The 12,748-nt window shown below is 32.9% G+C and overlaps 1 protein-coding gene across 3 annotated transcripts; it reads right to left on the reverse strand.

Moving 5' to 3' along the window:
- Positions 1-1,275: 1,275 nt before the first annotated feature.
- Positions 1,276-10,905, reverse strand: LOC114278583 (subtilisin-like protease SBT4.15). 3 transcript variants are annotated; one of them, XM_082887181.1, is made up of 8 exons: positions 10,462-10,905; positions 9,984-10,089; positions 7,722-8,226; positions 7,525-7,625; positions 5,666-5,884; positions 3,330-3,438; positions 3,013-3,226; positions 1,276-1,969 (listed from the first exon to the last, which is right to left on the reverse strand). In XM_082887181.1, exons 3-8 carry the CDS (start codon positions 8,037-8,039, stop codon positions 1,422-1,424), a joined length of 1,509 nt encoding a protein of 502 aa, XP_082743307.1. In that variant the 5' UTR covers positions 8,040-8,226; positions 9,984-10,089; positions 10,462-10,905; the 3' UTR covers positions 1,276-1,421. The 3 variants fall into 3 exon arrangements, with proteins under 3 accessions (XP_082743307.1, XP_082743306.1, XP_082743305.1); XM_082887180.1 differs by having other exon boundaries at positions 10,459-10,884; XM_082887179.1 differs by lacking the exon at positions 10,462-10,905 and having other exon boundaries at positions 9,984-10,266.
- Between the last annotated feature and the right edge of the window lie 1,843 nt (positions 10,906-12,748).

Genomic DNA, 12,748 nt, shown 5'->3' on the forward strand with positions numbered 1-12,748 from the left:
TGGCTCCAAAAGTTTGATCGCCTGCAAAAATACTGGAAGATGTTTTTTCCCGCTCGAGCGGAATTTCCTGTGCTCGAGCGTCGGTCCGCTTGAGCGGCCATTCCGGCGCTCAAGCGGAGATCACGGAACAGATTGCTATAAATATGTGTTTCAGTCAGATTTTAAGGTTACGCTTCCAGATCTTCTTCTTGAAAATTAGGGTTTATATCTGGAGCTATTTTGTTAGTTTTCTTTGATGTTTGATTGGGTATTTAACTCATGGTTTAAGAAGTATACGCCAAAGGATTGTTTGTTTATTCTATACAAAAGAGAGAGTTGTTCTTCGGTGGATTCTGGAGAATTTGAACCTAAAATTTTGGTGAATTTTGAAGTGGCTCATCGTCGTGATTCGACATCGGCATTGTGGATTCAACGTTGGGCAAGACAATTCCGAGGTGAAGACGGGCTGGAAGAGGCACATAGGGATTGGTTCAATTTGGGCGTGGATTCGCTAAATAATTGAGAGTATACCTGTGTAATTCCTTTATTTCTTTTTAGTGGATTATTTTGTGGCTTTTGCCCATAATTTTTTTAATCACAATTGGAGGCGCTCCAATTGTAATTTTTCCACGTAAAATCATTGTGTTGATTTACCTTTAATTGTTTGATTGGGATTGCTATTTACTGATTAAAATTGATACATAATCACAAATCAATATCTAGGAGATTTGTAGATTTTTCAACTTTGACAAATGTAGTCTCAATCATGTCTTTGTTGTGTGGTAGGGAGTCGAAAACGAAAATAGCTTATGGGTCTGTGTACATTGCTCAACGATTCTGTTGATTCATAGACAACAAAGTTTGATGATCCATATTTGCACTAAAATATCCATTTTGTTGCATAGAAGGGGCTATATTTTGTGGATTGAAAATACTTGGCTGTTAAAAAGTGTGAGATTGCTTGTACAAAATTGATGACAACCACTTTGTGAAACATAAAAGACAATTTATTTATTTTTACTCAAGTTGTGCTACGTCTGTCTGTTTTGTGCATCATTTCTATACACAAATATTTTTCCCTTTTTATTTTTATTTTTATTTTTTCCCCCTTCCATTATTTTGATGCCTATTTGCTTGTTTTAATATTAACAGATGTTGGGATCAGTGGATTGTCTATCAAGTGCAAAAAAATTCTCATCACATTTTTTGAATTTTCACCACACTTTTTCTAGCCGTCTGTTAATCAATGTCTAGGTTTTTTTTTTTTTTTTTTTGAATTGTACTGCTAACATTCACTAGTCTGAAAAGAATTCAAATTTCTCAACTATTATTAATCCTATAATTACAAGAAACAAAGAATGGGAAATAAGTGAAAACAAACACAAGGCCATGTTTGGGCAATGTGTGTATCTAGCAAGCATGGCCCTAAAACCTAAACTATGCTAAAATGTTGTTGACCGACACACAAGGATAGGACTCCTAACCGTGTGCTTAGAGTCACTCCACTCTAACAATGCTGACAAGATCCAAGCCCTATCATTCATAAATTTTCCTCTCAACACAACCTTGAACGATTTCTTCTGATGCCGCCGCTTAAATGACAAAGTTTTGGGGACAACTGTAACATCAAGACCTTTAGGCAACTTCACTCTCGCTACGTAGACTGAATTGCCATATCCTACATTAGTCACTGTCCGATAAAATACTGCTGAAATGCTGGAATTACCGCTTGCAACTTGGGTATGCATGGAGGGATAGTTGAGGCCATCAGTTCCTTGGGCAGGCTTGAAGCTGGAGCAGTTGTATAGCTTCTTGCCGCCAGTGAGGAGGCGGATGGTGCTGCTGTTGTAACCTTCCCTGCAGAGGAAACTAAGGTAGGAACTCATCTGAATGTCATACACGAGGCCTGGATCTATTGCTCTTGTTGGATTTATTTGGCCTGAGCCGGAGCCTAGTGCACCACCCCGCTGCTTGATCTTCATTCTTTTTGCTGGAGTAAAATGGCAAAAAAATGATTATAGGATGAGTGCATTTTTGTACATATTATGAGATTACCAAACTTGAAAGCAAACACATGGGGGTGGTACTGTTTGATGCAGTTTAAATGTTTTATTTGTTTTTTGGTGGTGATTTTGCGATCATAAGCTTCTACTTACCACTTATATAGTAAAAAATACGAAGCAGGGTGTGTGTACGCGTACATCATGTGTACACTGATATGTCAAAATTTATAAAAATAAGAGTAAGATACGAAAACAGTCTAGTACATCCATAAATAAGTATATTTATATCATTTGTAGTAGTACATGACATTACAATTAAAAATTTAATTTTAAAAATAATGAAAGTACTAGTAATGATCAGAAAAAGAACCCTATTTTTTTTTTTATAATTGCCAAAATATTCTATTTCTTTTAAAGTTTTTAAAAATAGGTACAACATAATTTTTCTAGTACCCATATATTTATTTATGTTCTAAAGTACCCACAAAAGTATCTGAAACATAACTATGCCGTATTTCACATATCAGATATGTATTTTGTGTACCCAATACTAATGCAACTGTACCGATACGAGTAGTTGTACTGGGTACGGCAATATTTTTGGAATACCATGCTTCATAAGGTAAAAATAACTTAAATAAGTTTAGAAAAGAGAAATGCTATGCATCCAAAATATTCTACCAAACCTCTTACATGGTGTAGGACTTACATAAATCCACATGTGTGTTGATCCCACACCCATGTGAGAGATTTAGTAGAATATTTGGAGTCCCTAGCATAACTCTTTAGAAAAAAATGATGATCTTGAAACTGGAGAAACTTTTGGATTTTTTTGCATATAGATTATCGGCTTTCAGCTTAGAATAATTAAGCTGCAACAAACAGGGGATTAGTAGACCTGGCGTCAAGCCTATATCCGCCAAAACAGTGATTGGGTGCTCATGATGATCACAATTTTACCATCAGCCGCAAAAGTTAGCATCAAATCAAGTATGGTTATGCACAAATTCTAGGATTTTTTAAGTATTACCAGTGGTCATAAGAGAAGACTTGATTGCAGCAGGCGACCAGTCTGGATGGAAGGACTTGACATAGGCAGCAGCGCCTGCGGCATGAGGGCAAGCCATTGATGTTCCAGATATTATGTTAAATTTCACAAACCGATTGTCATCCTGGTTTCCTGTTATAGATGCCAACTCTGAATATGCAGCTAATATGCTCAGCCCTGGTGCAGTTATATCAGGCTGCCCACCAAAACTTAATTACTACCTTATATACATATGTATATGAGAGAGAGAGAGAGAGAGAGAGAGAGAGAGAGAGAGGGAGGGAGGGGGGGGGTGTTACCTTGAGGATGTTGGGAGTGATTAACTGGGGTCCTCTGGAGGAGAAAGAAGCCACAAAAGGGGCAGTCATGTTAACAGTTGTTGACTTGTATATAACAGCTCTGGCTGTTCTGAAATTGCAACAGAGAAGAATATATTAGTAATCAATCATCATGTGCAAAGTTTAAAACATTTGCAAGTAAAAGAATACTTCTACCAATATAGCAACTGATGATGAGTATGTCAAATTGATAGCTCACCAAATGCTTGTATTAGCAGTAGAACTCAGGAGATTCATAGTGTCAATGTTAATCATCACATTATCATTTCAAAATGCTGCCGCGTTTGCTTTAGTTTTGAAATCAGTTTTGGGTTTTGGATTTTTGAAAAGAGTTTTAAAAATTAAAAACTTGTTTGGTTGTATATTTTGAAACTAGTTTTTAGAAATTTGAATTCAAAACTTGTTTGATTATGAGTTTTCAAAACTAGTTTTTAAGTTTTTTTGGATCTTGTGTTTTTTTGTCTTGTAGTCAAAACTTTCTTGCACTATTATAGTGAAATTTGTTTACTTCTTTCGTATACATAATCTAAACGTACATTTTAAATGCATCTAATCTAATCTATACGGCATAGTTTCACTCTGTACTTTTTAATTTTTATAAATGTTTTAAAATTTTTAACACTACTTTTCTAATTTTATATCCACTCAATTTACATATATTTAAAGCGTTTCACATTTATGAAAAACTTCTATAAAATTACTGAATAATGACAAACATACAAAAATAAAAAATTCATCTAGTTTAAAAACTAATACAATTTTAATGTTTTATGTATTTATTAAATTTGTTTTGATTTCTTCATATTTTATTTACTGTTTAAGTATATCTAGATCATATACATGTAAAACATAAAAAATTATTTCGCCAATCCTTGAAAACCAAACAAAATCGATTGGGTTTTGAAAAGTTGTTTGTGAAAACCTCAACCAAACAAGTTTTGGGTTTCAAAACTTCGGTTTAAAAAGAGTTTTGAACTATATTTCGTGAGGTTTTTGGTTTTGAGTTTTGTGTTGTGAAAAAGTGATTCAAAAACTCAACCAAACAGGCCTGTATTCCAATTCTCTCCATAAAATTAATGCAAAATTCCTTAATTCCTGATTAGTTTCCTTCATGGTTCCTTATACCTTCTAGTAGTGGCAAATGTTGGAGAAGAAATCAGATTTCTCAAAAAACATAAAATCTAATAACTAGAATGATGTGGAAGATACGTCACAGAGTTGGTGATTAGCTAGAGGAGTCAAGGTCTTTTAGAATTTTTAGAATTTATCCTAAGAATGCTGTTAATGTCAGGTATTCAAATGTTGGTGTCACATATTTTTCTCTCACAAAAATATTTTGGTGTTTTTATACTCATGTAAGACAATTTGGTGCATGATATTATAGTTTCTCTTATCCTAATTTGTGTGTAATTAGGTGTCATGACTTGAGTTGTACAAGCACAAAGCTTCCAAGAGTGGGAAAGTTAAAATAAATAAATAAATAAACTAAAAATAAATAAATAAAATAGTGAGAAAGCTTAAAGAAAATGCTTGTGAAGATACAATGATAAGTGAGAGGGTGAGAATGATAGCCACCATGAGAGATTAAGAGTGAAATCACAGAGCTTAATGTAACAAAAAATTCAACAATAATAGAAAATATATCTGCAAGCAATGTTTTGAAAACCGGACCGGTGAGCGAACCGGAAAAGTGACCGGGCGGATGGGTCATTGGTTCAACCGCGGGTGAACCGGAATTGAACCGCAATGTCATAATTATGTCATAAATATATTAAAATTTATAAGTATGAAAAATATGGATATTAAAATTACAAAAAAAAAAATATTTCTTAAAATTTATTTTTCGTTTTTTATACATTAGTAAAAATAATTAAGATAATATTGAATATATAATATATATACTTATTACATTGTCAACAATTGTGTTGATGGCTTACGAGTTTTGAGTGTTTGCTGTTTATGCACTTGGTTCCATGTTCAAGCTCTCTCCACAACATATTTTTGGAAGAAACTTCAATTATTCAAACCCAGCCCAATTCTGCAACTTTTTTTAGGACTACTCTATTAATTTGGCCAAAGAAAAGAGAGTGAGCAAAACACATTTTTTTATTGTCTGAATCAATAGAGTGGTCCTACAAAAAAATGTAAAATTAACCAATGGAAGAGTATACTTTGTTCATAGTATGTGAACAAATTTCAAACTTAGAAAAAGGACACTTCTTTTTGTATAGTTCAATTCTGGTATATAATATAATAATATTAATATTACTCCAATAAATGGAAGTAAAAGAACTTACTTAGTGGTGTTAATATATTGGTCGATCCTGGTTCCTTCAGTAACAGTCATTGTAGTTGCTGGAATAAGAAAGGGGAAGGCTAAGTCTGAGTTGTCATCTGCCATGATGATTCCTTCCCCACCCAAATCTCTGATGGTGGAATCCTGGCCACTAGTTCCAAGACAGTAGATGATCCTCCCCTTTACCATACTCTTGCTCAGAGTTCCCCAATCACATGCACTGCCAAATCATTTTACATACAAGTGTCATTATTACAGCTCTTCCAAGCCGAAAAATATTGTATGTAACAAGTATATCTCGTGATTAAGATAACGTGATGTATCCATTTCATTCATAGATTGTCATCATGTAACAAAAGTGGAGCTTGAAGAGTCACTTTATGCTTGGCCTTCAGGTGCAGAAATGTTCAATCACATCAAATTTCGGTTTCACTTTCTATCATATGTCAATTAACAAGTGAAAAGATATACCATGTCATCTCAACCACATGACGTCCCCGTTACATAAAGAACTTATATACATATATGTACATCAAGCAGTGCTATAAATGAGTTAATTATATTTCTAGTCCTCGACTTCTGTGTTATTTTGGCATTTAATGTTTAAATTATATCAATTTAATTCCTAATGTATAAAAGGTGATTCAATTTGGTCCCTCAACCTAACGCTGTCAATAGACACCGATAAAATCAGTGGTGAATGTGTAATTTTGGAAACGCAAATGACACATCGTATATTCAAGAGACAAAGTATAATTTTTTTTTAAATGAGTTTTCACATTTATCCCCAACTTTAATGGCTTCTACTGACGGAATTAAGTAGGAAAACCAAATTGAAATACTTTTATACAACGGATATCAAATTGATATAATTTAAACATTAAAAACTAAAATGACACAAACAATATACTTTAAAGACTAAAAAAATAATTAACCTGATATAAATTAGTAAGGCTAAGTACTGTCACTGTTATAAATTAAAAAATAATAATTTACAAATGGAATTTTGGTACATAAAATTTATTGTGACAATGTTATTTTCAAAATTATGAGTCATTATGGAAAGTTTTTTTGGTTAGGTTTAAAACAACCACAACCACATCATTCAATATAAAAATTTTGTAAAAAATGTGTTAATATATATCATTAACCACTTGAATAATTTATTTCACTAGGAAAGTGATCAAGATATGCCATTTATTTTTTCTGGTTAAATTAAATATGGTTGCCTATCTATTACTTTTTTTCAAATCCTACAAGCATAAGAGAATGGATTCATGCTTTTAGTATAGGGTAAATAAATATAATAACCAAAAAAAAAATTATAAAGAAAATATCAATTACAATATCAATTTTTACCACAAAAAAAATAAAGAATAAGATAAAAATATATACAAATAAGCAATAGCAACAATTAGACAATCTATCTACTAGAATGAGGCACCTTAAGTGTTTCTTAATGCTCTTTCATATCATTAAATGTATCTTTGATAGAGTCAACAATGTCTTCAAGCAATAGCAACCACTCGACAATCTATGTACTAGAATGAGGCACCTTGATTTTTTGTCAATGCTCTTTGATATCATTAATCGTATCTTTGATAGAATCGACAATGTCTTCCTTAATAAATATAGTAATTTGCTGATTTCTCCTCTGCTTTCTTCTCTTAATTTATTTTATTTTATTTTTAAATCTAAAGGGCCAGTTACTTAAACTTTTATTTAAAAAAATACAAAAATGAAAGAAAAGAGGTGAGTCTGTATAATTTTTAAAAAAATTATTAATTAATACTATAATAAAAGGATTTTTTGCCCCCTTTCCTTGGGCACAAACAGTTTCAAACAATTTGCAATTTGTACCTGACATTTCCATATATTCCGTCACTGTAATTTGCTGCATGGGCTCCATTTGTTAGAGAATACATTTGTCTTTTGGGTGAGAATGTGTTGATGGAAATTCCCTACCAACCAAAAAAGAAATCATATAAGAGAGAGAGAGAGAGAGAGAGAGAGAGAGAGAGAGAGAGAGGTTTACAAAGAGAAAAACAGAAACTTACAGACACATTCTGTCCATTACCCAATTTAACAGTGGTCTTGAACTGTCGATTGATGCTACTTGCAGCCACTGTCATGATCCATGGTGCAACATTTTGGATGGATGCAAAGTCAGGCCCTGAATTCCCTGCCGAGCAAGAAGTGAGGATTCCATTCTTCATGGCATGGAAGCTTCCAATGGCGATAGGATCTTCAAAGAATTGTCTAGGTGTTCCACCTATAGAGATCGATATAATATCGACCCCATCGGCAATAGCAGCATCAAAGCCAGCTAAGAGATCCATGTCGGTGCAACCGACACCCCAACATACTTTGTACATTGCAATACGAGCAGAAGGGACTCCTCCACGTGCAGTCCCTTCTGCTATGCCATACAAGCTTGCACCCTTGACAGGTATGCCGGCAGCAGTGGAAGAAGTGTGTGTGCCATGGCCGTCGTTGTCTACTGGACTCAGATCATCTACCGGGCCGCTGTCCAGGTTGTAGTATGTTGCTCCGATGACCTTACTGCCCACATTGAAATGAGGTTCAAAGTTATACAAATAAGTTTAGGCGTCATGAAAAGATGTTTCGTGAAAATTGTCTCGAAGTCATGGCTGGCTGATTAGCAAAGCTTAGGATAGAACAGCCAGTCGACTGGCTACGGTTTTTGGGACGATTGTGTATAAAAAAATTCATGATACATAGTATTGTTGTAGTTATAATCACATGCAAAATGATATATTTACTTGGAAACTACTCAATAATTCGCAAGGTTTAAAAGCCCATAAAAATCAAGCATTTTTGTTAGGGAAAATCATTAATGGGTACTAAGTAGGTCAAAGTCACGAAAAGATGTTTCGTGAAAATTGTCTCAATGTCGTGGCAGGCTGATTGGCAAAGGTTAGGATAGACCAACCAGTTGGCTAGCACTGTTTTTGAGACGATTTTGTACAAAAAAATGGAATTTATTTTAAGGTACCTGATATTATGATTTTATAACATAAAAGACATACCATATTTTCATAGTAGTTGAGGTCTCTCAACATTTCTACAGAGAAAATTCCTCTCAGATAAATTTTACTTGACTCAGAGAAATTTTAATTTTCACAGAGAAATTTCAATTTTCACAGAGAAATTTTTGAAATTTCTTTGTGATCTCTAAGTTGGGTGAAATTTTTCTGAATCGGGAAAAATTCCTCTTAGTCGAATTTTTTCTGTGAAAATGTTGAGGGACTTTAGTTAATTAAAAAAAAAACATCTTGGACCTCTCATACCACACAAAGTTGGAGAGGGGTGTTTTACTAATTTTCCCCACAAAAATTTGTGGTACATATCATTGCTTAAGTTATAATCCCATGCAGAATGGGGGACTTACGTATAGATCCTAATAGGTGGACTTATTGTCCAATAGATCTTATGATAATGAATAGCGTTTTTCATCAAACACTATTAAAAAACATCCCTAATTGTTAATTTTCAGTGACAGTTTAAAAATTGTCATTAGAAATGTTAGTAATTATAAGTTTTAGCAACAGTTTAAAAAAATCGTCACTAATTTTCAACTTTCAACGACAGTTTGAAAAATTCATCACAGAAAAAAGTCACTAATTGTAAGTTTCAGCGATAATTTATAAAAACTGTGACAAAAAAGTCAACAATTGTCAATTTTTAGCAAGACAAGTAAAAAATTGTCACAAAAAATTATTTTCAACGACAATTTTACTATGACTTATTTTCAATAGGACTAGATGAGAATTAAATCTAACTATTATGACATATTTGTAGTTGAAACTACTCAACAATTCACACGGTTTAAAAGCCCATAAAAATCAAGAATTTTTGCTTGGGAAATTCATTAATGGGTACCCAGTAGGTCAAAAATGACCAATTTTATTAAATTGTGATAAAGTAAGGTTATGTTTGTTGAATTTCAGACTAAAAGGAAGTGCTTGTGTATATATGTACATTCTCTCAGTACATACAAAATATTCAATACATACATACATACGCAATTTTGATTTTTTTTTGTTTGAATTCACACCACCTAAATTACAGAATTCCCTTTTCTTCAACTGTAACTCTGACCCTAACCCATTGGCTACCTACCACCTCTTCTCCTCCCCCTTGAAACCTCTCCTCCCCTCGCCCCCTCTCCAGCCCTCTCTCCTCCTCCATCCCCTCCCCTTGACAGCCCCCTTCACTTAGAAGACCTAATATTCTTGGAGTCATAACCGCTGACTATGACACAAATTTGGTAAGAGAGAGAGAGAGAGAGAACATACTTGTTGCATCCAATGAAGTTAGTTCCATTTGTACATTTGCCCTTCCATTTGGATGGAGGAGGTCCGTAGCCCACATCACTAAAACTGGGTGACTTTATCCAAATTCCTACAACAAAAAGATCAGAGAAAGACATCCAACTCAGAAATACATTAAAAAAAAAAAAAAAAATGACATTCTCATTTGTTAAATATATGATATCTATTCTATGTTAGTGTTACTATATGAACACATACATCAGCTTCAGATCATTTGTTCTCATTCTCTATTTCAACTCTCTATCTCATAATTCTAGTGTTGTTACAGCATTATAATTTAAATTCAATAGAGTCTATTTGATTTTCAATACAGTCTAGGCTTCACAGAAACATTTAATCAATAAAACACACCAAATACACTCCTCAATAGATATCAATAGTCGTATATCAATCAATAAAAGGAACATAGCATTCAATATCCAGTAGAAGAACCGCAAACCACATCGAAATTGCCTGCCGATCGCTGGGCGCCAACTTGATAGGAATTTTAGCAGCCATAAGCATCAATCTAAGTTAAGTTGTGCCTCCATGTTGGATGAATTGTCGAAAAGGTCGAGAATTTGGTGTACCCATAGGGAAGGGCTTGGGTGGAGCTGTGTTTGGGGTATGTGACGAGATCAGTCTGGAGATGGGACTGAATCCCACTTGGGGTTTGAGCTGAAATGTGAAGTTGGGTCAAGTTTCGCGTAGTGCGCAGAGAGCAGAGCCAGACCTTCCATTGTTGTACGGACTGTAAGGTCGAGCCTAGTCGAGTCGAGGGATTGCTTGCGGCGAAGGAGGGGACAGAGAGAGAAGTTGGCTTTTATAGCATGTGCCCAAGCTTATGATTGGTTTATGTTCTGAGGAGTGACTTTGATCAAAACCCAAAAAGCTTGGCTGCAAATGTGGGCTAAGAAATATGATAAATTCAATTTTTAAATGACTTTCTACAAAATATGATCACAGATATGAGATAAAATTATCTTAAATATTCTAATAAATTATTCTATCATTTGACTTAAAAAATTAATTTTATTTTTAAGCTTGAATATCATTATTCTCGCAGATAAACTTTATAAAACACGGAAGACAATTATATTTGTTGAGTCTCAATTAAAGAAACTTCCTTTTATTTTGATCTTGTTTTGTCAAAACCTACCTACGTAGGGATTTGGTGGCTATTGTGAACCCCACACGTTTGAGTCCGTTTTGGATTTTATTTTAATAATTTAAAGTATTCAGTTTTTAAGATATATTGAGTATAACATATTTGAAAAAATTAAATTAAATTAAATTGATCGGATATCGGTAGCACTTTCATTAAATCACATTTATATCTGAAAAAATGAATGGTAAATATGGTTTTAAGAAATAAAACTAAATGCAAAAGTGATTTGATGAAAATGTAATTGATATTTGATGAATTTAATTTTTTACAAATATATTATACTCGATATATTTTAAAAAGTGAATGACTCAAATTATCAAAATAAAATCCAAAATAGGCCCAAACGGCAGAACAACAGTGGCTACTATATATGTAGGGTGCATTGCAGCCATTCAAGTTCACATAAGTATCACCCTCAACACCAAATTCAAAAACAAATTATTTTTATTATTGATGGACCCTATTATTTTAATTTTTTTAAAACCCAACTAAATTTAGTCCTTGATACCAAACTCAAAAACAACACTATTTTATTAAGCAAAGCCCAAAGTAATTGATTTTAACTTCACCAAATTTTTCTAGCCCAATTTCTCATTTTGAGATGAAAATTTCTTAGGTTTTAGTATTCTCTATTGATGCTTTCAAATTTCAATTTGGGTATCATTCCAAGTTTTACTTCACTTGTTTGTTAACTCTACTTCAAAATTGAAATGTCAAGAATTTGGATTGTTTTTTGCTTTTTAGATTGTGGATTGAATTGTTTACCTATAAAGTATTTATGTAGGCATAAAAATAAAATAAAAAAACAAGAAAAAGTATAACAATTAATTCAATATCAAGCTAAGAGTTTTTTTGTTCAATTTTGTAACTAAAAATATAAAAAGATTGTATTATATTTAAGTGATATTGTGCTCAGTTAATTCAAATTTTTTTAGTATTAAAATTTTAGATATTTGTTTATTATTATTAGGCAAATGCTAACAACATTAGTTTCTATCTTTTTAAAATTTTTAATAATAATTTCTCTTTAAATTTGATTTTATCTTTTTGAGAGTTATGTAAAATAGCCCTAATGATGAATAAAACATATCTTGGTTACCTGTATCTAAGATACCAATTATAAGATTGCTCTCAACTTTATCATTCCTTCTCACTTTCTCATGCATTCCTAAAAAATCCCATGATCTTGTGGTGTGCAATTCCCGCACAGTGTTTGGAAACACTGATACAACATTCTCTTTTTCTGCATAATAATTAACATCAAGAGACATATGTTAATTAATATCATAGAAATTTTTTCGAAAAAATAATATAGATATCATTGTTCTAGTAATTTTTAAGTACCAGCTAATCTAGTTGCTTCATGTGGCAATAGCTTTGCCACAAACCCATTAAAGCTCCTTCCATAGCTGTGTATCTTCGATCCTTTGGCTATCTTCTCACTGTTTGCAAAATGTAAGTTTAGCATTAGTTCTTGCCACACAATTCTGTCAAAGAAAAGGCCTTTTCCTAACAATAATAATTAGGATGGTAAACAAGTTGAATTAAATTAAGTAAGAGGTTATTTAAATTTGATTTTAAA

This window comes from Camellia sinensis, chromosome 9, assembly GCF_055761805.1.
Source record: "Camellia sinensis isolate YWXY chromosome 9, ASM5576180v1, whole genome shotgun sequence".
Taxonomy (NCBI): domain Eukaryota; kingdom Viridiplantae; phylum Streptophyta; class Magnoliopsida; order Ericales; family Theaceae; genus Camellia; species Camellia sinensis.